General features: G+C 42.8%; 1 protein-coding gene across 1 annotated transcript in view; it reads left to right on the forward strand.

The window, feature by feature from the left end:
• Positions 1-257: 257 nt before the first annotated feature.
• cacna1db (calcium channel, voltage-dependent, L type, alpha 1D subunit, b) overlaps positions 258-25,885 on the forward strand; it is a 681,678-nt gene continuing 656,050 nt past the window's right edge. Inside the window, exons 1-3 of the mRNA XM_078543507.1 lie at positions 258-528; positions 1,316-1,628; positions 5,063-5,168. Of these exons, the coding sequence (XP_078399633.1) occupies positions 501-528; positions 1,316-1,628; positions 5,063-5,168 (447 nt within the window). The 5' untranslated portion in view covers positions 258-500. The remainder of the gene's footprint in view (positions 529-1,315; positions 1,629-5,062; positions 5,169-25,885) is intronic.

Raw genomic sequence — 25,885 nt, forward strand, 5'->3', positions numbered from 1 at the left:
CCCACACCCTCGAGCGCGCGCGCGTCCCGCAGGGTCTCGCGCGCCCACTCGCCACTACTCCCCCCCCCCCCGCTCCCTCCCCTCCCTCCACCCCGAGCGCGCGTCCCTCAGCATCTCGCGCGCCCATTCGCCGTCTCGCGCCCCCCACCCCCTCCCTCCCCTCAGTGAGTCAGTCTGCAACTCCGCCCGCGCTTCTTCGCTCCCTGTCAGAGAGTCAGGCCGATAGCAGCAGCAGCAGCCGGTGTGTGGGGGGTGGGTTTGGGACCGGCAGAGGGACGGGGACCGGACCGAACCAGGACCGCACCTGGAGCAGCGATGAAACCCGTCGGTTGAAGCCCCGCCGGAGAGCCCGGATGTTACAATGATGCTGGATAAAAAAACGGAGGGAAACGAAATAGCCGCCGGTGTTTGACGACCATGGGGGTCGGGGGATGAAAACCCGCCTCGTCATTTCGTTTTTAAGTCAGTTTTTTTTTTGATGTAATACAAAGGTGGTGAGAATGTATGAATTAAAGGAGCCCTACGAAGGTAAATGTCCCCAGGTTTGGTTAAAACAACCGCACAATCGGGGATGCTCGAGATAGTGACTTCGAAGGTTTTAATTAATACATCTGACATTTGCCCTAAGCTCTTTCCTCTCTATTTGATTCACGAGAGATAATTTCACTACAAAGGAGCAAAAAAAAAAGTCTCAGTCATTGTTTTGGGTCAGCATAATTGGGTTGAGCCTTGATAACAGGAGTTTGACAGGCAGTGCAATGATTGCTAATAAGCGTTTTGATTTTTTTAGAACTTTTTTTTTACTTAAACAGTTTTAATCCACATGAGGTTTAATTATCGCACCTTGCTGAATAGAGGGATAGACCTTGGTTATGATTGTTGCAGACTTCGCTTCAAAGAAATAATACATGCTTCATTGGAATACATTTTGTGACAGTTAATGTGGCAGAAAGATACATACGCCGTCCTCATCTGTTTAAATAAATGTATTTTGTTTCAGATTGTGTGTGGGTAAGGCGGTGGTAACATGAAACCTCACTGAATGTGCCCTTAAAGTGTGTATTTGTAATCTATCAATAATGCCAGCTGTTGAGCTGTTGTGATGGGTATTTTTTTACAATTTTCACATGTTTCGCTGGTCTGGCCTATTTAAACACAAACCATTATTTCTCTGCTGTATTTGCTCTCGCGATTTCAAAAAAAAAATGGATTCATTTAAAGGGTTGCCTTAAGCCATTATACCTAGTGAACAGTGTCTTTTTTTTAATGAAAAGGTGACTTCCACATCTGATTACGTCTTTTATTTAAATCACAGGAGTAAATTATGCCAGCAACAGACTCCCGCTACCTAGCGACGGACCGGGTCTCCAGTCAAACTCCGAATCGCCGAGGCCAGCAGCACTATCCTGGCAAGCTGCTATTGACGCGGCTAGGCAGGCTAAAGCTGCCGCAAACATGAACTCGACCACGGAATCCAACAGCGCAGCAGCCCAAAGAAAACGCCAGCAATTCGCCAAGAGCAAGAAACAGCAGGGCAGTACTGTGAACAACAGGCCGGCCCGTGCCCTTTTCTGTTTAAATCTCAACAATCCCATTAGAAGAGCCTGTATTAGTATAGTAGAATGGAAGTATCCTTTTCTTTTCCTCTCTGTCACGCATATGATGTGCGCAGGAGCTTCGGTACAACACCGTGAAAAATCATTAGCTGCGTGTTCTACTTTTTGAGTGTGTTCCTGCAAGGTCATCGCAACATTTACATATTACACGTAAAATTCGACTAAACATATCGCATGCTGTCTTTGCAGCCAAAATGGTAGCAAATCCTCAGAAACTACTATAAATATATTTGTCGTTCAGTAAATTTCATGTTAGCCTAGTATGCTATAAAACATCTTTCTCAAATTTTATAGCAACATTTCATAAAAAAGCAAATAAAATCAACATAAATAGAAAAACAGAGATCTTTATGGGATTACAATAACCCCCAGTTACACCTGTACACTGAATTATGATGTTTGGTTATTTACTTGAAGGTGAAATCAAACTTAGCAGACATGTTGTTTCTCTAAAACTTCTCAACCTCATTATAGATGTTCCCAAAATATAGCAAACCAAATACATGTTTTGGTAAGTTTCCCGCACAACTACAAGTAACAAATAAAATCAGAAAATGTTGTAAATACTCATGTAGTCAAGCAGCATGTGTGGACAGAAAGATGAGGTAAAATTTCAGGTGGATGACCTTTCATCTGGAGTAATTACCTAACAACCAATTTCTGAAGTGGATAACTGCACCATACATTAAAGTTCCATGATTTAAAACATGTTACATTTGTAACACAAGTAATCACTCATTTTGGGGATATAACTTTAAATTTTCAAAGAAACATAAAATGAAATAGAATGATGTACCTACCAATTGACTTTACAAGAACTTACAGCATCTAAAATGCACTGTCTGAGAGTGTGGTGAGGCACATTCAATAATGGCATGCAAAAAGGAATTGGATTATTATCTGAAAAGGAAAAAAATTACAGGGCTATGGGGAAAAGCTGGTGGAGTGGCATTAGTTAACTTGATCTTGTAGCGAGCTAGCACAGATATGACAGACCGAAAGTGCTGTAATCATTCTATGATTCTATTAAAAAGACTGATCTTGAAACCAGCAATAATGCATTATATTTTACTATCATGCTATTATTAGACAACAATACCAGCTTTAACCAGGAAAAATTTTACAGTAACTATATTAACAGCATTTGTATTCAGGTTTTCAGTACAAAATAATGGTCAGGCTTATGGTGCTTGCATTATATGCAAATGGTACAGTAACTTCAGTGAGTGGCAACTGGAAAATTCAAAAATCCAAATGTCGCTGTCCCTGTTGCAATGTTCCAATGTTAGCTTCGCAAAAATGGTACCTGGCTATCTGGCTCATCATTCAAATGCATTGAATGGTTTGCATTGAAGTTGGAAGTCGATACGAACAAAGCTTGCCACAGAAGGCTATGTCTTGTTCATTGTAGTCTAAATACCCTTTTAACAATGTGATGTTAATTACTGCTGAACAATCTCTCTGTCAATGAGAATTAACTATTGAAGTTTGGAGTTTGATTCATTCAAGGGAGGTTTGGTTAGTGTTCGAAATTCTGAAGCGTTTTGATAGAGTAAATAGGGAGAAATTTTCTGCTGTTGGTAGGGGTCGGTAACTAATGGACACAGATTTAAGATAATTGGCAAAAAATTGTGCTAAGGAAATTAGCACTCGAAATACTGAAAAAAATGCCAAGTTTTATTCAAATTATAGTTAACAGCTGTCTGCTCAAAATCATATTACATTCAAACAAGGAGGAGGAGTAGGCCATTGGGCCCCTCGAGCCTGCTCCGCCATTTAATAAGATCATGTCTGATCTGATAATAACCTCAAATCTACATTCTGCCTACCCCGATAACCTAACACCCCCTTGCTTACCAAGAATCTACCCACCTCTGCCTTAAAAATATTCAGAAGACTGTGCTTCTACTGCTTTTTCAGGAGGAGAGTTCAAAAGACTTGTGACCCTCAGAGAAAATAATTTGCCTCATCTCCGTTTTAAATGGGCAACCCCTTATTTTTAAACAGTGACCCCTAGTTCTAGGTTCTCCCACAAGAGGAAAATCCTCTCCACGTCCACCCTGTCAAGATCCCTCAGGATCTTATATGTTTCAATCAAGTCGCCATTAGAAAGGTCCATTAAGTTTCATCATTTCTACTGGGGGTACAAAAGACCCAGCCTGTACAAATTTTAAAAAGTGTATATTTTAATAGTGCTGTATATTTTATTCAAAAATTATCTTCAGATTATTTTGTTGGATAAATTTATTGACTCTGATTTTGCTGTCAAAATAATGGAGAGGCTAATGGCACTCAACTTTATTTAAGTGTAAATGGTTCAGCAGGCGAGGGGCAGATGTGTGGCTAAAGGACAATATCCAAAAGTTAAAAACAAAAAACTACTGCGGATGTTGGAAATCCAAAACAAAAACAGAATTACCTGGAAAAACTCAGCAGGTCTGGCAGCATCGGCGGAGAAGAAATGAGTAGACGTTTCGAGTCCTCATGACCCTTCAGCAGTGAATGGTCATGAGGACTCGAACGTCTACTCATTTCTTCTCCGCCGATGCTGCCAGACCTGCTGAGTTTTTCCAGGTAATTCTGTTTTTGTTTTGAATATCCAAAAGTTACTGCCTGAGTTGTGCTGCTCCATTGTTAACTTTGTGCAAAAGGTCTTTTGTGTCTGCCTCCCCTTTGAAATGCATTTAATGTTGTGAAGTTGCCTTATGTTCATGGTAGAAACAAACTTAACGCACCACAGAAGGCTATGTATAATGACACTATAGCTGTTAGTTACTGACAACCAACCTTGTAGATGATTGAAATCCAATCCTTATTTTCCATTTTGACCCTGATTTGACATTGAATTCACTCACCCTAATTTACACTGCCTTCCCCGTCCTTGTGGTGTTAATTTCCCAATTCTTCAATCTGATTGGTTAGGGACATGCACAGTTACTTCCCCTGTTCACTTGGGTCTGAGATGCTCTTTTTCCCTCACAGCATTGTCACCAGTTTGCATTTCAAATTCCTTGCCAAACAAAATATTTGAAAATCCAAATGTGCAAAGCCAAGTTTAACCAAGGATGGACTCCATTTGATGCCCTGCTACAGCAAATTATTACCCATTAAGTTATTAACATGTTTAACGGTTACACTATCAATCCAATCATTTGTATGGTAATAAAATGTATAATCAATTTTAACTGGCTCAAAATTAGTTTCCTTTTGTATAAATTTTGCCAAAATGAATTGTAGATAAATTACTAAATTTCATTTTATGCTTTTTGGAAATTTAAAGTAGAACCCCAACATCTGTGATAACTTGAGTTGTTTATGAAAAATCAAGATTTAGTCATGTTTAAGACATAAATTATCCGTTCTTTTGAGTTTTGATAATATCTGTTGTTCTTCATTAATTATTTAGTTTTTTATTGAAACAATTAATTCCTTAACATGACATACAGGCCATTTGATATCTTTATATTGATTGCTATTTTTGCCAACTGTGTGGCCTTAGCTGTTTACATACCTTTCCCAGAAGATGACTCTAATTCAACCAATCATGACCTGGTAGGTGCTCTTTGATTACTTCTGTCTAACCGCTGCTATTTACCTTATTTGAATATACATCAAGAAGCAGCAGAGAGATCTCACCGTAGACATAATTCAATTAGGAAAGACTGTTGTGGTCTAATATTCTGGATAAAGTAACTCATTTGTTGGTATTTTTGGAATCAGTGAAGACTCATCATTTATAAATTGGATCTCTATTTGGATGCACAGATTGTCAAATATTTCTTCGGATAGTACACGTTTTTCTTGTACAGTACTGTGTTACTTTCTGTGGATTGGCATTGTTTTTATAGACTTCTTTCCTGTGTGTACAGTATTTTTGTAAGTAAAAAGGACAGGTGCAATATAAAGTTTAGATGTTTTAGAACTGTGAATAAGTGAATTACTTTCCAGTGTTGATGTAAACTAATTTCCTATTGGTGATAAACTCTTTATAAATACTGTTATTGTTTCAATCTGAGTATCAGAAGCAGGGGAAATCCACAGAGAGGTGCAGTGAAACTATAGTATAAGCAGCAAGTTTCCTAGCAACTTATGTTGTACTGCTTTTGATCTTTTCCTAAATCTCATTAATGTACCAAGTCTGTCCTCCTCTGAACTGATCATCATGTTTAAACTATTGGTCTGCTAAATCTGAATAATGAATTGGAGCAGTAATCATGTTCAGTAGTTTCATTCATTTACAAATTAATTAAATAGTCCTATTTATAGAATTAAAATCAAAGAGATAACCAAGTACATAGTACTTGAACATTTGGTTTTATGTTTATGATGTGGAGTGCTATTAATTCTTTGTAAATGGCATTGTGTTGTGGAGAAATCTTTTACAGGGAGTGTGGTACTATTTTCTGTCTGATGTGGTTAGATTTTAAGTTCAATTTTGTTGACAATTAGACTGAGTAACATTTGTTCAAATCTTTGACTTTTTGTGCACTTGTTTTAGGTAGTTTTAATCATTAGCTGTGTGGCTCCTTTATTTTCCCTTCCCTATTGCACATTGTCAGGGTGATTTTAACTACTGGGTGTGCATGTGGCCAAGTAAGTGACCAGTCATTCCAGGGGTGACAGGAGGGAGGCCCAGCTGACTGGCCCTCCCTAACATGCCAGTGGCCGACTTGGAAAGTGGCAGCCCACCTGTTAAAATTGAGCTGCAGGAAGCCTGATAGGAACCAGCAGGAATGGTCCTCAACCCTAAGGCAAGTTATTAGGAGAGAGGGGTCAGGCTGGCATTATGGTAGGGGGAGAAGGAATAAGGCTCAGGGGAGACTCTGGATTTGCTTGTGAGGGTTGGGGAACCCAACCTCCTGGCCCTTTAAGGAAAGAAAAATTATAATGAACTTGCATTGCTGGCCATCTCTGGCCCCAAACCCATCCCTGACTGTTTGGCCTGCTGGGGAACCATAATGGCTTCCCTGCTGAGGTCCCTTGTTAAGATCACAGTTGGGACCTGTATTGATGATATCGTCAAAGTCTGATATGCATCCCCAAACAAGGACTCCAGTGGCTTTGTGGGAGTGTCCTTGGTGCCTGCAATGTAGAATTGCAATCGGCAGGATCGGTTGAGAGGCCAGTGGGTGAGTCTCCTATTTGATTTTAACTGCCTCCCTACCTGGTTTTCACCAGATAGTGGGAGTTAAAATTCCCCTCCATATCTTGATAAAGAAGGCAAACAGCTGTTCTGCTGCTATCCCTCCAGCAATGTTGCTCTATTACTGGGGGCTGTCATTTATCCCACTTACCTGGGGAATGGCCTTTTCTGTATTCTGACTCTCACCAATTAATCATCAGAAGTTGTATAGTGTTCCAGTATGCAAAGCATTGCACCATCAAGCTGCTAACTCATACTTTTTGAAGCATAATGTTATCAGTTTTTATCTATCCCTTCTCTTGAAGTTTCTCCCAGGTCATACATAATTTCTTGAGCTGCTCACGGTGCATTGTTCTCCAATTTTCAGCCATCCCTATATGAAGTAAAGTTATTTCCTCTAATCTGTTAACACAAGATGTTCATAGTGAGGTGAACACTGAGTGCGAGTTCATGCTAAACTAATCACACTGTGTTAACACACCCACATATATTGTTTATAAACTTCTGATTGATAGTTGTTATGATCCCTGTGGCGAAACTGTAAAGCAAAATAATCAGATTTACTGGATGACCCCCAGATCAAGAAATTACCAACAAGTTTCCAGTTTTTACTTTACTTTAACGCAAATCAGAACTAACGCAAATTAAACATGAATTAACAGGCAAATTATACTTCAAATAAAAATGTAAATTTCACTTTAACACGTCGATATAACAAAGATAGGTCTTATGCAACCACAAGCATTCGAATCACTACCCTCACAAATATGCACTACGTAGCTAAACTGTTCCACAATATGCTGTTCTTCATTAACACAGAGTAGGTCAGGAGTCCTATCCAACAACAGCTTTTACCTTTGAGTTTCACAGGTATTATGAGCAAGGCATACTTCTGTGAGCCCCCTCATCCTCAGGTCATGACAGTCTTGATGGTGTAGCTTTCTAGAGTTACTTTTCAACTGACACACCCTGCTTTACGGTTTGGCCATTTCTGAGAAAAGACCCAGCTCTATAGTGTCTCTGAGCTATTCACATAGCTTTCCAGGTTTTAGACCTTATTAGCCAGCTTGCACAATTTCTCCAAGCACTGCTGTCTCTTTTCCTGCCAAACAGAACAACTGACCTCTTCCTGAGAGTGATTTGCTTCTTTGCTTCACAAGAATTCTCTGTGTTCCTCTTTCTGTCTGCTTTCTTTTTTTGTCTGCATCTATACGCTGATCATCTTCATCCTCCAGCTCCTCTTCTTTTAGCTCTCCCTTGTGTCTGCAGCTCTCCTTTGTGCCTACTGGCTTTATGGCTTTTGTCTTCCTGTTTGTACTGCTTCCAGGTCAAGGGTCACCAGGTCACATGGACCAGTATTTCTTATTATCCAAGAAAATTGCAATTGATCCCTTTACAATTGATGCAAACTCTTAAAGATCCTTTTCAAACATTCTTAAAAATAATTACAAATTCCACAGATTTTAAAGAAATTACAAATTTTCCTTACTGAACTGCTTCTGGGGCAAAGGTCGTCACAGGATACATGATCTTCCCGAGATTAGTTGTTTTAGCATGCTCTTAAAAAGTGCGCAACTAGCCTAATGTTGTATATTGTGGCGTTGAAACCAATTTTTGATCAAAGAAAATGTTGACAAACATAAGGAAAAGGTCTCAATAATTCATGTTTGAAATAAAAAAATGATCCTAACTGCTTTAAGATTTTCTAAAATGTTACCAAATCATGGACATGCTAAAGAATGAAGACTTTGATAAAGATTTATCTTTAATTGGCCGAAAATATCTCTAAATCACATGAGACATAATCTTTTGGGTGGGTGGGCATCAGCAAATGTACTACAGGTATTATGTCATGCCAAATGTATCAAATCCGAAAGTCTTCTATAGATATATAAATGGTAAAAGGAATGAGGTAAATTAATGATCAAAAAAGAGATTTATGCATGAAGGCAGAAGGTATGGCTAAGGTACCAAATAAGTGCTTTGCATCTGCCTTTACCAAGGAAGAAGTTGCTGACAAAGTCATTGTGAAAGAGGGGTAGTTGAGACACTGGATGGACTAAAAATTGATGAAAAGGAGATATTAGAAAGGTTGGCTGCACTTAAAGATGCTAAATCACCAGGACCGGATCTGATACATCTGAGGATACTGAGAGAAGTAAGGGTGAAAATGACGGAGGTACTGGCCATAATATTGCAATCTTCTTTAGAGGTGGTGCCAGAGGCCTGGAGAATTGCAATTTGTTTTCTCCTTTATTCTTTCATATGATGTGGGCATTGCTGGCAAGGCTAGCATTTGTTGCACATCCCTAATTGCCCTTCAACTGAGTGGCTTGCTAGGCCATTGCAGAGGGCAGTTAAAAGTTAACCACATTGCTATGGGTCTGGAGTCACACGTACGCCAGACCAGGTAAAGATGGCAGATTTTCTTCCATTAAGGTCATATGTTACAACCTTGTTCAAAAAAGGGCGTACGGATAAGTCCAGCAGCTACAGGCCAGCCAGTTTAACCTCTGTGCTGGGAAAGCTTTTAGAAATCCTAATTTACTTGGACAAATGTAGATTAATTAAGGAAGGCCAGCACAGATTTGTTTAGGGCAAATCATCACTGAGATGAGGAATTTCTTCACTCAGAGGGTGGTGAATCTTTGGAATTCTCTACCTCAGAGGGCTGTGGAAGTTCAATCATTGAGCATGTTCAAGACAGAAATGTAGGGATAGCATGGGAAAGTGATGTTGAGGTAGATGATCAGCAATGATCTAACTGAAAGGCAGAGTAGGCTTGAGGGGCTAACTGACCTACTCTTGCTCCTACATTCATAAACTTGATTGAGGTTTTCAGATGAGGTAACAAAGAGGGTTGATGATGTTAATGTGGTGCACATGGACTTCCAAAAGGCATTTGATAAATTACCACATTACTGACTTCTTAGCAAAGTTAAAGCCCATGGAATTAAAGGACAGTGCCTGCATGGACACAAAGTTGGCTGAGTGACAGGAAACAGAATAGTGGTGAATATTGTTTTTCAGACTGAAGGAATGTATATGGTGGGGGTTCCCCAGGGATTGGTATTAGGACCACTGCTTTTCTTGATCTATATTAATGACCTAGACTTGGTTATGCATGGCACAATTTCAGAATTTGTAGGTGACACAACACTTTGAAGCATTGTGAAATGTGAGGTGGGTAATGATAGACTTCAAGAGGACACAGGCTGGTGGAATGGGTGGACACATGGCAAGTGAAATTTAATGCAGAGAAGCATGAAGTGATACATTTTGGTAGGAAGAATGAGGAGTGGCAAGATATAATAAAGGATACAATTCTAAAGGGGATGCAAAAGCTGAGTTTCTGTGCACAAATCATTCAAGGTGACATGGCATGCTGAGAAAGCAGATAAGAAAGCACACATGACCATGGGCTTTAAAAATAGAGGCATAGAATTCAAAAGGCAAGAAGTTATGGTGAACCCTTTTAAGATGCTGGTTTGGCTCAACTGGAGTGTTGTGTTCAGTTCTGGGCACAACACTTTAGGAAGGATGTGAAGGCATTAGAGAGGGTGCAGCAAAGATTTTACAAGAATGGTTCCAGTGCTGAGGGACTTAGTTATGTGGATAGATTGGAAGAATTGGCGTTGTTCTCCTGAGAGAAGAAAAGGTTGAGAGGAGTTTTGATCGAGGTGTTCAAAATCATGAGATGTCTGGATAGAGTATAGGGAGAAACTGTTTCTGTTGGCAGAAAGGTTGAGAACCAGAGGGCGCCAATTTAAGGTGAATGGCAAAAGAACAAAGGATGACATGAGGACAAACATTTTGGTAGGAAGAACGAGGAAAAAGTATAACTTTATGCTTCTTTGCATTAAATGTCATCTGCTATGTCTGCTCATTCCACCAGCCTATGTCCTCTTGAAGTCTGTCATTATCCTCCTCACAGTTCACGATGCTTCCATTGGGTGGTTAGGATCTGGAATGCACTTAACTGAGGGTCTGGTGGAGGCAGATTCATCATGGCTTTCAAAAGGGAATGGGATCCTTATCTGAAGAACAAAAGTTTGCAGGGCTACAGGGAAAAGGAATGCGAGTGGGATTAGCTGAATTGCTGTTGCAGACAGCCAGCATAGACATGACGAACTGAATGTACTGGAACCATTCTATGGGGAGAATTTTCTCTTTGTTGGGGGGTTTGGACGGGAGCAGGCACGGGTGGCGCGCAGATGGTTGCCGCCCACGATCGGCTGGGCGCTGCCATTTTATGTGGGTGGGCCAATTAAGGCCCGCCCAGCGTGACGCGCACCCGGGAGCGCTGAGTGCTCCCTGTGCGGGTGGAGGGGATGAGGGAGAGTTGGGTCCTGCGCTCTTTTGTGCATGCGCGCGAAAGAGCGCAGAAATCTCCCTGAGGCACAGAGCTGCCTCAGGGAGATTAGTTTGATTTTCAAAAATTTTAATAAAGAAGAAAAAAATTTAAGACATGTCCCCTCATGTGACATGTCAATGGACTTTAATAAAAACTTTCATTCAACTTATAAACACTTCTTGAAACCTCATCCCACAACCCTAAGGTTGGACAGGCAGCTCCGTTATATCGTTTAATTGATATTTAAATGGACTTAACAGGCCTTTGACAGTTTGGCAGGTGCGCAGCTGACTCCGGTGCGTGCCCTCCGAAATGAAGATCTGAATGACGTAGTCTGACGTCAGGACGTATGCCCAATGTCACCGCATGTCATTTTATGCGTCGGCGAGTGGGCCCCACCCCTGCTCGCCAACCTGAAAGTTCTGGCCTATGATTCTGTGACTCTATACTATACACATACAAATTTGTTTCTGTCTGACAGTCATAGTTTAGTGCTAATAAAAAAATAATCAGGCAGTGGATGGTATTTCTGCAAATGATAGAGGTGGAAAGGGTATAGTTTGTTTATAAGAACGTTGCTGAAATTAAATATTACCAAGCATGGCTAGGGTCATTCCCTGTAGGAATTGATAGAGTGACTCAGAATGCTATGATGAATCATTGTCTTGTAGCATTCTTTATTTTATTTTTATATTTTCTATATTTTGGGGAACATTATTATCAGTGATAGCAATGCTGTCACTAACAGAAATATTTGAATATAATTTTCTTAAGTACAATGAATTTCTTTTTCCATGTTCACAGAGCTATGACTGAGTAATAGTAATGAGGTTTGCACAAATTAACTCATGTAAGCATGTTACTTTTGAACGGTGAAGCTGCGATGCTGAAGGACCCAAATCTATTGCATTTGTCCTTCAAGTCCACAACCTATGACTTGGCTAAAGCGTGCACTTGGATCTATTGTTACTTAAATGGTTTTTAAATGTATTACTGAAATACAACTGGTGTTATATTTTAATAGTTTCATAAGTAAGATGAGCACTTAAGTCTTAAAGATCACACATAAAAGGTATTATGGAGAAATTTTATTTGTGCTGAAATTTAAAGTTATGATAATTAAAATCCAGAATTAAATTGTATGTCGATTTGCCTATTTTTTACTTACAATTGTAAGAATACATTGGTTGTCTGGTAAGGCCATTGTGATTTGAAAAGTTTTGTATCTGATTGTATCATGTCTAATTATCTTTTTATTTAATGCAACACATGAATATTTGTTGACATCAGAATTAATACCATTTTACAAGATACCTCAAGATTGTTGTTGATTTGAGGTCAGTGTTATCAGAAGCAGAAGTGCAGGCCATTAATATAGCCCTTTATACCTGAGTCATGTACTAACTTGACAGCATGTTTGAGAAAATCTGGATTTACAGTTGTGCCATATAGATTGGCATTTTCAAATGGTCAGAGCCAAAACTTCAATTGTCCGATTTGATTTTTCAATTTAGAAGGGAGATTCTTTGGGACAGGTTAAGATTTATAGAAGTGTATGTATATGTACAAATATGCTGAGAGCGAGATTTGAAAAGATAAGTTCGTTGGGCCAAAGTGAAGGGAGAGGAATGAAAGGAGCAACAGTAAGAGGACAGGAGGGAGGAAATTCAAACCCAGGACCCTGGTCTCCATGCCTGCGTCTTGCACGTGGTGGGGAGAAGGTGAGGCATGATAACCCTAGTAAGATTAAGGGAGCAGTAAAATCAAAGTCTGGGCATGCAAATTGTGGTATACTTTCATTCCCAATTTTCCCGCAATTTCCCCTCATGATCTCATTCAATTTTGGATAGGATCATGGCTAAAAAACTAATCAAATATGAACATTGGAAGTTGAAAGAGTTGCTTTCCAGCCATTTTTATATATTTTGGAACTAAAGCAAAATTCAAAGGGAGAACCAGACTTTTGTTCCCGGGTTGGGTGCTCAGAGATGGGAAAATTCTTGGTTTTACGAACCTGACCTTAAAAAATGGCTGCCCAGATATTGGATTTTCGGTCTTGGGGTGGGGGTGGGGGGAGGGGTTGCGGGCTGCATTAGAAGTTGGGATGGGCGACCCCAGAAGAACTGAGGAGGATGCTGGGTGTGGAGGCAGGCTGGCAGAAGGCCTGCCTCAAGGCTCTGGCACTGAGTTCAAAATATTAAAAAAAACATGAAACATCCCTCCAGCCCTCACTCCTCACACTCCCCATGCCTCATCCATGTCAGCCCATGTCATCTCATTCCCCATGGCAAGGTGTGCCCCTGCACCCAATCCCATGGTCCTTTATAGCCCCTATGCCAATTTAGTGCCAATTCATGCCAACCCATGCACCCCCCACCCACCACCTTTTGCCCTTTCATCTACCATGCCAACTCACCTACTATCCGCCATGGGCGGACCTTGGGACCCTGCATAGATGAGATAAAATAAAGTTCTATAAAATAAGTTTTAAGTGTCTTTTGCACATTTCAGTATATTGGAAAAAAATCAATTTACTACATTTGCATTCCTTCACTTAAAGAAAGCCTTATAACAATAAATATTTCATACAAGTGCACAATCCCTAATAATAACAAGCATTGGAATTCATAGTCCCATTTTTAAGGACTCTATAACCACTTGTAGCTATCAATCAAACTGTGATATGGCAGGTGCCCTATTGTGATAATGGATGGCTGTGAAATCAGTCAAGCAGCACTAGTCCACCAATGGAAGCTCTTAGGTTTATGTCAGTAGACTTTTAAATGCCTTGGCAGCTTGATAGCTCCCTTTGACAAGTGCTTCTGACCATTCCAATGAGCTCGACACTAATGAGTTTATGCACTTTTTATGCAGATTTACACCTACTTTTAACAATTCCACAGTGCATCTGACCTTCCCCAAGGCTGTCCTGGGATCATATCCAAAGGGGTATCTTACCACTCCAAAGGGGTACCCTGGCATCCAAACAAATCCACAATGTTCAGACCTGACCTAACCAGTCTCTCCGTCGTGGTGAAAATCTGGGCCGGAGTCTTTAACATTCTTTCAAAATGATCACTAATTAGTATAACTCATCTAACCATTCCTGTCAATTTTGCACTTGATTTTTTAAAATGTTATTCTTGCATTGAATGTGGTCGTAGCTGGCAAGGCCAGCATTTGTTGCCCATCCCTAATTGCTTTTGAACTGAGTGATTTGTGAGGCCATTTCAGAGGACATTTAAGAGTCAGCCACATGGGTGTGGGTCTGGAGTCACATGTAATCCAGTCTGGATAAGGACGGCAGATTTCTTTCCATAAAGGACATTAAAAACTAGAAACCAAAATTGTTTTTACAACAATTGATGATAGTTTCATGGTCACCATTACTAAGGCTAGCTTCTAATTCCAGATTTATTAATTGAATACAAATTCCACCAGCTGCCACGGTGGGATTTGAGGCTATGTCCCCAGAGTATTAGCCTCGGCCTCTGGATTACTAACCCAGTGACATTACTACTACACCACTGCCTCCACCATTGAGCCCTTGAGGAGAACCAGGCTATTCCTATATGATCTGATTACCCAAAAGACCATACTTCGAAACTTTGAGCTCCTGATGATTACAACTCTGCATGTATGGAGTTAGCTATTGTGGTGAGGGTAGATTTTTTTCTGAAAGTCAAATTCCAAGGCTAATACGGAATGCAATGATTCTAATTAAGTCGAAGATGAGGAGGAATTTCTTCTTTTAGAGGTTTATTATTGTTTGGAATTCTCTGCCTCAGCAAGCAGTAGAGGCTGAGTCATTAAATATATTCAAGGCTAAGTTAGACAGATTTTTGATTGAAAAGGGAGTCAAGTGTTATGGGGGGCAGGCAAAAAAGTGGAGTTAAGGCCACAATAAGATCAGCCATGATCCTATTGAATGGTGGAGCAGGCTCGAGGAATCTAATGGCTTACTCCTGCTCCTATTTCTTAGGTTCTGATGTTCATTCAAGGCTCTGAGTATTCTTTGGAATAAAATTACTGAAGGGGAATTTTGTCAATAGTGTGCTGTTCCCGATACGTAACCGGAAGTGTGTGCCATTTCTGCTCTCTTGCTATTTCCCATTTCCCAAACAATTACAATTAAAATTTAAAGTGCTGGCAGCATGCAGTGTAGACCTGTGCGATTACACGGTGAGGGAAGCTTTCAGTTGTGAAACCTGCCGTCAGTTGACAATGCTGTAAGGACTATACCAGCCACATCCTGAGATGGAGACACTTTTGGACAGTACTGACACTGCCCTTTAGGCCTCTCATTTTCTTAGCTTGACTAACTGTTCCTACCACCTCTTACCCCAACATGTCCTTTACTCCTCCAAGGCCCAAACCCCACTCCACAATCCAACCACTCTGACTTTGCACAAAACTCCACAAAGCCGACTGGTGCAGGTCACCTTTAAACAAATGCGAACCGGGTGCCACGAGATTTTTGTGCGCCTTTGACTTTAATTACATCCTACCTTCAAGATTAAAAAAAAACACGCTGAGTATTCACGGCATGCAAATGTATTACAAGTATGAACCTGCCACAGGCTGGTGTGAAGCTGAATTTATCCCTGCATCTTAACCTGCTGTCAGGAAATTGACATTTTGCATCCTGCTTAATTGTGTCACCCCGCACTCCATGTTTCTTGCTCTTGCAAGCTCCATTAAATCCCCCCTAAATATCTTGTAACAGCTGATGTAATTGGGCCTTATGTGGTCTGCTCACTGCAGGCCTGAGATGCCTTAGCCCCTACCAACTCACTGTTAGGGGTGAGGGAAGAGAAGGGGTAGGAGAGAGGAGTTTAAGGAAATTATTTGTAGTGAAAATCTCAACAACTTCATTCCTCCTTACCTTACTCACTCCCCAAAAGCTGATTAGGCTAGGTCAATTGAAAATTTTAAAACTGAGATTGATAGATTTTTGTTAAGGATTTCAGAACCAAGGCTGGTAGATGGAGTTAAGATATAAATCAGCCATGATCTAATTGAAAGGCTGAATGGCCTACTCCTGTGTCAATTGCATTAATGCCCTACAGGTAAGTAACTTAGCTTATTTGGAAGGCTAGCACTGGCTGCGTCAGGGATAACCAGTATTGTTGCTGGACATAAAACTGGCTTAAGCCCCTTATTTGCATATGCAGAAGGCTTTGGTGCTCATTTCTGGTGCGGGTAAAGGACACCTCTTGTCCTGACCCGATATGGCAACGCACTTCTGGTCAGAAGTGCATACGGTTGTTTCCTATCTGCCATTTTGAGGCTTTAAGAAGCTATGTGGTACCCGAAAAATGGGTGCTTCATGATCCAATTTCTAAACAATTGTGTTTCAGCGTTAATCAAATTGTTTGCATGAAAGTAACATTATACTCTTTATAAAGTGTTGACAATTGAGGGATAGCAAGTAAAATCAAATTTAATTGTTTATATATAAATAGTGTCGACTGCTTCACACTGTGGTGCACTATGAATATGAGAAATATCGACAATCGCAACATTACATACCTTGTAGTTAATGTAAATTGGGTATTTTTCTCCAGGGATAGATTTCTGTAGATGGAACCTTAAGGATATCAGCATGCTGGTGAGGCTTTGGCTGGGATAACCATTTACATGGGCTTTATTTTTATGAAAATGGGTAAACATGAGATTTGGAAAATGAAAACACCAAAATAACCAATAAAAGTTTGATATATTTTGATCTAACAAATTAGAAATGTTACAACTTTAAGTAGGAAGTCTGTTATATCTTTATAATATTTACTATGGTAATTAAAATGTGTGTCTCTTTGGCACAGAGACCAAATGTTTACCTGGGAGCAGAAACAGGAAATACATTAAGATTGGGTTTATGGGCGGAATTGTCCCAGATTTGCACTAAGTGCAGCAGTGGGTGGGTAAAACAACGTATTACCCGCCGGCCGCGATGGCAGATTTTCATGACGTGTCGACCCAAACCTGCCACATTATTTATGCATTCCTGGGAAACACGCTGTTTCGATGGCGGGCGGGCCCTCATTCGCCCGCCCACCATCGCATTGACACTTCATCGTGCTCGATGTCATATTTAAAGTCCAGTCGTACGAACCACATCTCAGTGCTTCCAGACCATGCCTGCTGCAGGGAAGATGTCTACAAAAGACCTGCAGTCCCCAGGTTCAGCGACACATCACTGGAACACCTTTTAGATGCCCTAGAGGCCTGCTGGGATGTCCTCTACCTGGCAGCAGGATGCGCAGCAGCGTGACCAACCAGGCTTGGGAGGCAGTGGCAGCAGTGGTCAGTGCCAACGCCCTTCAAAAGAGGACAGTTACCCAGTGCCGCAAGAATATGAATGATCTCCATTTCGCCAGGGTATGTCATCCTTCTCATCATTCTCAACTCACACACTCACAAACCCATCACACATCCACAGGGATCTCACTCATTGTCAGCTCAAGGGACATCACCATTCACTCTCTCACACTCACCGTCATTGCCTTCATCCTGTCCATGGGACCATTCACCACCCACACCTGCCAGGCATACTTATTGTCAGGCCTGGCAGGTGTCCTGCTAACACTTTCCCCATCTCTACTCAAGCAGGACAAGCTAGCACACAACAAGAGAGAGAGGTCGCAGACCGGTAGAGGAATGCCTGAAATCAAGGTTCTCACCGACTTTGAAAACAGAGCCATCCAGCTGGCTGACAACGACCTGGACTGTTCCTATGCTGTTGGTGACATCGGCGGTGCTCTACCAAGTGAGAGTCCAGCAGTGTAACATCCATCAGACAACCATGCTGTGAGTGATGTGTCCTGTTTCGCAGGCTACTGCCATGCACTAATTATCTCCCCTTGCTTCCGCAGGCACATCTGGGAAACAGCTGACGGAGTCCATGACCCAGGGCCTCCAATCATGCCCCGAAGAAACCTCTGAAGAGGAATCTGGAGGCACCCTCCTTGAAGACCCGTCACAGCACTCACCCGTACCCTACACCAGCGCAAAGACACACACCTTGGTGGGACTTAGCTTTAGAATAGTCTCAGGATCACAACCTGGTGAGTGCATCGCACTGTCTAATCCACAGCAGATGGCGGCAGAGACTTCCCTGGTGTCCAGCACTCAGAGGACTGCTGGAGGCCAGAAATTTGCTGAGTCCGAATCAGATGGCGAATCTCTGGACTTGGTCATGTCACAGTTGCTGAAGCTGCAAAGACAAGCTCGGAAACATCAGGAAGGGATGTCCGCTGTAATCCCTACATTGCAAGGCACAATGGAGGCGTCTGTCCGCTTTCACTCTGAGGTAATATTGCCAGCATGCCAACGCACTGAGGTCAACACTGGTAGGGTTGCGGCCGCCATGACCTTGGTCCAGAATGCCATCGCTGCGTGGGCTTAACTCCGTCGCTGATGCCATAGTTGGCCTCCAACAGTGTGTACATGAGAGGGGTGCCGGGCAGCTCGATCTTACTCCAGCCACCTTTTCTCCTCAAGGAGTCAGCCTGGGGCTCTCGGGCACCCGTAGGGAGGAGGATCAGCAGGTACACACCCCGGGGCCATCGATCCAGATGACTCCGGGAGTGTCCGGCCCATCCGAACCCCCTCTTCCTGTGACCCCAGCAGCTCCAGCTCCACAGGCCAAGGGGGGTGCTACTGCCACACAGCAGGACTCAGAAAGCGGGCTGGGGCCCTTCAGGTTTCAATCCTCCAGGGGATGCCAGCCAAGGTCATCACAGACTGGATGTAGCTGTCAGCAATTTGCCTCCACCTCCGATGTGGATGTCCGGGGAGCACCAATACGTAGCGGCAGGGTTAAGAAAGTTAAGAAGAATTTGTTGCACAGCCTGGGCATGGGTGTTAATCACGTGTACACACTATTCATTATTGTCAGTAAACTCCCAAGAATGTCTCCCTGCCTATGGCTCCTTGCTCTGATGAGCAGTGTTCGTGTCACTCAGATATGAAACCTTTCTACACCAGATAAAGGCAGGTGGCTTTATCTGCACAAGATAAAGGGCCTCTCCTCTTTGTCTTATGAAGCCTTCAGACCAAAGTGATGGTCCGGCCTCACATTCCCTGGACACATTAGTGATGTTTGCACCTCGATTGTGCTTGTCATTGCTGCCAGCATGTAGTGGGCAGGCGTCACAGAGTTCCGTTAATCTTTCTGTGTGCTCTCAGCACCTCTAAGGTGGGGCTGGCCTCCGTCTCTTCAGCATCTGTGACCAGTGATGCTGTGCTCCTGAAGGGCTCAGGTGCTGAAGGCGGACAAAGGATCAGATGCTTTTAAAGTTTCATGGCTCCGTCTCTATTATATGACCTTGATCACAGAGCGCAAGCAAGCTGCCCTCAGACAGAATTCAGACATTCTCAGAGGCTATGTGAAGATCTATGGAATGTCCTTACTGCATGTCGTCATCATCCTCCTGCAATCAAGTGACAATTAGGGCCTCCACTGTGTCTCCATGACAGGAGCATTCTCAGAGAGGGTATTTGTGCTGCCATAAGCCAGACTGGAGTCAAGTGCGCACAGATACACTCCGAGGATCTATGGGGTCTCCTCGCTGCATGCCGTCATCATCCTTCACAAATCTAGCAGCTATGAGGGCCTCCCAAAACCACATGCCTCGTCTAGCCAGTGCGAGGGCTTCAACCCCATCATCGTCGCCTTCAAGGACCTCCTCACCCTCATCCCCATTGGCGTCCTCCTCATCGGAGGAGACCTCCAGCTCCTCCATCTTCTCCTCAGCCAGCTACTCTCTCCGTTGCAGCGCCAGGTTGTAAAAGGCGCAGCAGACGATGACGATGCGTGACACCTGTGGACTGTATTGCAGGGCTCCACCAGACCATTCCAGGCACCAAAACTTAATTTTCAGCGCCTTGATGGTCTGCTCCATTAAGTTGTGAGCTGCAGCATGAGCCTCGTTATACCCTCACTCTGCTGCAGTCTGAGGCTGCTGCCTCTGCGGGTAGCCCTTGTCCCCAAGGAGCCATCCCTGCAGCTGCTGTGGACCCTGGAAGACTTCGGGCATCTGTGACCAACTGAGGGTGTAGGAGTCGTGCACACTCCCTGGAAATCATGCGCACACCCGCAGGATGAGTTTCTGGTAGCCGCACACCAGCTGCACATTCAGCGAATGGAATCCCTTGTGGTTGATGTAGTTGACTGCGTGTTGCGACAGAGACATAAGCGCCACATGAGTGCAGTCGATCGCACCCTGGGGAAACCCAAGATCTGGGCAAATCCAATTGCTTTTGCATCGTGGCGGTCCCGGGCAAAATGCACAAAGTTGTGCGCCCTTGCAAAGATGGCATCTGTGACCTCATGGATGCATTTGTGGGTGGAGGTTTGTGAGATCCCACAAGGGCCTCCTGTGGCGCCCTGGAAGGAGCCACTGATGTAAAAATTGAGCGCCGTGGTCACTTTCACAACCACTAGCAGTAGATGCCCTCCATGTCCCCATGGGCTAAGTCCTGCAGCAGGTGGCAGGTGTGACTGACTAGTTCCCTAGACATACGCAGTCTTTGACAACACTGGTTCTCGGTCATCTGCAGGAATAAAAGGCAGTGTCGAGAGACTCTGGGTGTCGCTAGGCGCCAACCAGCAAATGCTCGCTGTGGCTCTTCAGTGGTGTGTGCGTGAGCCCCAACCGCCCCTTCTTCCAGAGGGTGCTGCTCCTCCCTCTGCGCAGCCAGGAGCCTCAGTTGCTTTCTCCTCTGTCGTCTTGGCTCTCTGTGGGCCATCAGGCATACAGCTAATTCATCAGGCTCCATGCTCCTGATGTACTCCTCCTGCAGGATGAAAGAGGGAGACACGTGAGTTAGCATGGGTGTGCTAAGAACCTGTCCTGGTTTAGTCTGAAGGCCCCTTAATGCTTCCTGGAGAGTGCTGGCCACCACTTGGATTGCCAGAGATTAGTGTGCTGCATGGCTACCTAACACCCCATCCACTTCCGCCCCACTCCACCCGACTGATTGGCTGCACCTTTGCCCATTGGACTACATGCTGTGCTCTCAGCTCAGGTGCAGGCATTCTCCTATCCCATACTGCAAGGCTGCACTGTTAGCTTGAATCCTGGATGAGACTGGTCCAAACTGGAATGCTGACATTGCAAAGGGCTGTGAGCACCTCCACTAGTGACTGCTCCATGGCCAGATTTAGCAAGGAAATTGTACATAGAAACATAGAAAATAGGAGCAGGAGTAGGCAATTCGGCCCTTCAAGCCTGCTCCGCCATTCATTATGATCATGGTTGATCATCCAACTCAATAGCTTGCTCCCGCTTTCTCCCCATATCCTTTGATCCCTTTCATCCCATGAGCTATATCTAACTCCTTCTTGAAAACATACAGTGTTTTGACCTCAACTACTTTCTGTGGTAGTGAATTCCACAGGCTCACCACTCTCTGGGTGAAGAAATTTCGTCTCATCTCAGTCCTAAATGGTCTACCCCGTATCCTCCGACTGTGACCCCTGGTTCTGGACTCCCCCACCATTGGGAACATCCTTCCTGCATCTACCCTGTCTAGTCCTAGAATTTTATAGGTTTCTATGAGATCCCCCCCTCATTCTTCTGAACTCCAGCAAATATAATCCTAACCAACTCAATCTCTCTCATATGTCAGTCCCACCATCCCAGGAATCAGTCTGGTAAACCTTTGCTGCACTCCCTCTATAGCAAGAACATTCTTCATCAGATAAGGAGACTAAAACTGCACACAATATTCCAGGTATGGTCTCACGAAGACCCTGTATAATTGCAGCAAGACATCCCAGCTCCTGTATGCAAATCCTCTCGCTATGAAGGCCAACATATCATTTGCCTTCTTTACCGCCTGCTGCACCTGCATGCTTGCCTTCAGCGACTGGTGTACAAGGACATCTAGGTCTTGTTGCACATTCCCCTCTCTCAATTTATAGCCATTCAGATAATAATCTGCCTTCCTGTTTTTGCTACCAAAGTGGATAACCTCACGTTTATCCACATTACACTGCATCTGCCATGCATTTGCCCACTCACTCAGCTTGTCCAAATCACACAAGCATCTCTGCATCCTCCTCACAGCTCACCCTCCCACCCAGCTTTGTATCATCTGCAAATTTGGAGATACTACATTTAGTTCCCTCATCTAAATCATTAATATATTTTGTGAATAGCTGGGGTCCCAGCACCAATCCCTGTGGTACCTCATTAGTCACTGCCTGCCATTCGGAAAAAGACTCGTTTATTCCTACTCTTTGTTTCCTGCCTGCCAACCAGTTTTCTATCCATCTCAATACACTACCCCTAATCCCATGCGCTTTAATTTTACATGAGAATCTCTTATGTGGGACTTTTGTCGAAAGCCTTCTGAAAGTCCAAATAAACTATATCCACTGGCTCCCCCTCATCAACTCTACTAGTTACATCCTCGAAAAGTTCCAGTAGATTTGGCAAGCATGATTTCCTTTTCGTAAATCCATGCTGACTCTGTCCGATTCTGCCACTGTTTTCCAAGTGCTCAGCTATTAAATCTTTTATAAGGACACTAGAATTTTCCCCACTACCGATGTCAGGCTGACTGGTCTATAATTCCCTGTTTTCTCTCTACCTCCCTTTTTAAACAGTGGGGTTACATTAGCTATCCCACCAATCTGGAGGAACTATTCCAGAGTCTATAGAATCTCGGAAGATGCCCACGAATGCATCCACTATTTCTAGGGCCACTTCCTTAAGTACTCTGGGATATAGATTATCAGGCCCTGGGAATTTAAAGGCCTTCAATCCCATCAATTTCCCCAACACCATTTCCCTACTAATACTGATTTCTTTCAGTTCCTGCCTCTCACTAAAACGCTTATGATATTGCGGTCCGTGACTGAGGGGCCGGGGGGGTCGTGAAAAGAAGCCCGACTCCAATTGTGTCAATGGCTGTGCTTGAGCTATCTTAGTTGCAGAGGAATGGTCATTTTATATAAGGTGTCCCTAATGCGTGGCTGCTTCCCTCGCTCACCCTACCCTCACCCTGAATGCTTATGTGCTATATTCAACTGCAAGGCAGCCCTTGCCCGTTTCTGCCCCAAACGCACCTTGAGCTTGAAGTCCAACAGGCAACTCTGGCAAGCACTGCACATCATCGCTGTGTACTCACCTCCGAGTTTCCCTCAAAGTGCAGCCCACCAAGTGCATGCGTTCTATATGTTGTTGTGAAACGTGTGTTTTCCCGCTGATGTGGATGGACAACCCAGCCAGGGCGGGGTGGGGGGGGGGATGGTTCTGGTGGGCTGATTCCGGTGGGCTATCCTAATAATGATATGCAGATGTATTACAATGAGGATACTGATGTCCGATGGCGGGAAACGTGGCCCGCCGTTGGGCTGCGAGGTTGATCAAACCACCGTGAAACCGATTGCACCATATTGTCTGTTCATGCAACACGCCCAATGCTGACGGGCACGGAAAATTCCGGCCTATATGTGGCAAGAGAAGTTTAATTCTATTCATCCTGCATAATATATTTTAATTGCTACAAGATTGTAATGCTAGGGCCCTTTAATCATAGGGGGTAGGTTTTTAATGGGCTCTTTAAAAATGTTTAAAATTAATAGCCGAAAGAAATCTTTGGAGACAGGTTGCTGTGTTAAGATGAAAAGATGTGCAGTAACACACATGATAAGCTAATTTTATACATTGAACCTCAAAGGGAAATGCACTTTTTTAATCCAAACAATTTAGACAGTTTACTTTCTCTATTATTTACTTATACTTCTGCATGTGTGAACTTTGTATATTCAACTATGATTCATGATTAAGTTGGGCAGTGTTGAGAAACGTGTAGCACGCAGTGCAGATGTATTCAGTGTTTTACTGCTGTTTATATGATTTTGTTAATTTGTTTGGATTGGCACTGAATTTTTAGTTTTGTTATCAAACGATCTCTGTCACCTTCATACCACTTGCTGTATCATACACTGGATTCACATCCTTCCATCGCATGGCTTCTGTGATGTGGCTCTTATTGGTCTTTGTCATGGTGAACGTATAATAGAATGCAGTCATCTGTTCTTTTGTTTCATTTGAGCAGAGCTGCGTTTATTGTTCTTGCCTTCATTGGTTGGTGTTGCACATGATTTTTGGCTTCACACTGAAGTCTTGGTTGCTTTGGCTTACCTTCATTGTCACATTTTAGTTAACTCTAAACAATGGAGGAAAATATACCCAAGAGTTCAAGCAGGTAAAAGAAATAGGCAGTGATATTTGTCTAGTTCAGAGCAAAATGTTTCATACTGTTGAGTAAAATGCTTGTGGTTTTGTAGATGGTGGGGAAAAACTGAGCGGCAAGCACGTTTTGTATAAAGACATCGATAGAACTACAGCCTATAGCTACCGCATGTGTAGATGATAGAAATTGATTGCACGTGTCCACGAGAAAATTTCTGTACATAACCAGGTTAAGTAAAAGTATCCGGGGAGGCGTAAAGTGTCTGTTACTTGTTTCTCACCTGAAAAGTGGGCAACTGGCAATTAAAAATTTGGTGTGGACATTGTGTACTAATTTTAACTCTTGAATTAACTTTTTGAAAATGTTTTGAAATGAGTGGCCAGCATTCCTGTCCAAACAGGTAGGGGAGTTGCTTAAATATTCAATCAGAGGCTTACATCTGTTGTAGAACCCCAATCGCAATCTTCAAGAATAAATGGGTGAATCATGCAAGGTGCATGTAGTTCCCACTTTCTCCAGGCATTGAGATACCTAATGGGCAGTCCTTAAATGAACCGCAGGAAGTGTCTCCCAAAGGAGACGTATTGTGTTTCTTCAAGATTTTTGCCAGGAGGAGCAGGAGCTGACAACAATGAGACGATGGCTATTCACTCTATTTATTCTTGAGAGAGGTCATGAGGAAAATTTTTTGAGTAGTTACATTGTTATATAACTGTTTGAATCACGAGAGGAGGCAGATTCTGTTTAACATTTCACTTGAAGGACAACACTTCTAATGATACAACACTTGCTCATTACTACAGCAGATTGTCACTCTTGATTATCTGTTCAAGTCTTGGAAAGTGGTGTCAAACCACATGTTTTTAACTTAGAAGCAGGAGTGTTACCATTTGAGCCAAGCTGATACAAAAGCAGTATTGCATTCAAATCAGCAGGAAAACTGTATCAGTGAATTTATCCAAAGCACAGTTGTGCATAACAAATTGGATGTTTAATATTTACTGATTTAATCATCTGAGTCCCACAGGGTGTCAGGTCACTAGTGCACTGTAGGGGAAAAATAGCTGCCAAAATTCCTGCTCTGGTTCACTATCCAATGATTCTTTCTGAAGTATCCGTGTGGGGGATGTCCAATAACTGAGTTGGTTAATTTCTTTCTATGGTAGAATAGTTTGCCAGCATTCCCTGTCAAAGCTTAGATATGAATAAAGGACACTTGAAAAAGACATGGGCGGGCAGCTAATCCTACAAAGACCTAATACCTCCGGGAGAGGAGGTGTCAAAACTGGGGAAAAAAACAAGGATAAAATGATAGATTTGTCCTAAATTGACTACTTAGTGTGTATTCCACCAGGTTATTGGTGGATTCACATTAGTCAATTAGAAAACCTAGGCCATAATAATTTGAAACAAAGTGGCTTTTGATGTGCTTGTTTGGTATCATCATACTTATCTTTATGTTTCAGGAGACATTTACCTTTTGAAATTGCATCAGTATTACTCAGCCAATATTTTGTAAAAAAAAATGAACCACATTCTAAAAATGCACAACAACATAAA

The sequence above is a fragment of the Cetorhinus maximus genome, chromosome 6, assembly GCF_964194155.1.
Source record: "Cetorhinus maximus chromosome 6, sCetMax3.hap1.1, whole genome shotgun sequence".
In the NCBI taxonomy this organism is placed as follows: Eukaryota; Metazoa; Chordata; class Chondrichthyes; order Lamniformes; family Cetorhinidae; genus Cetorhinus; species Cetorhinus maximus.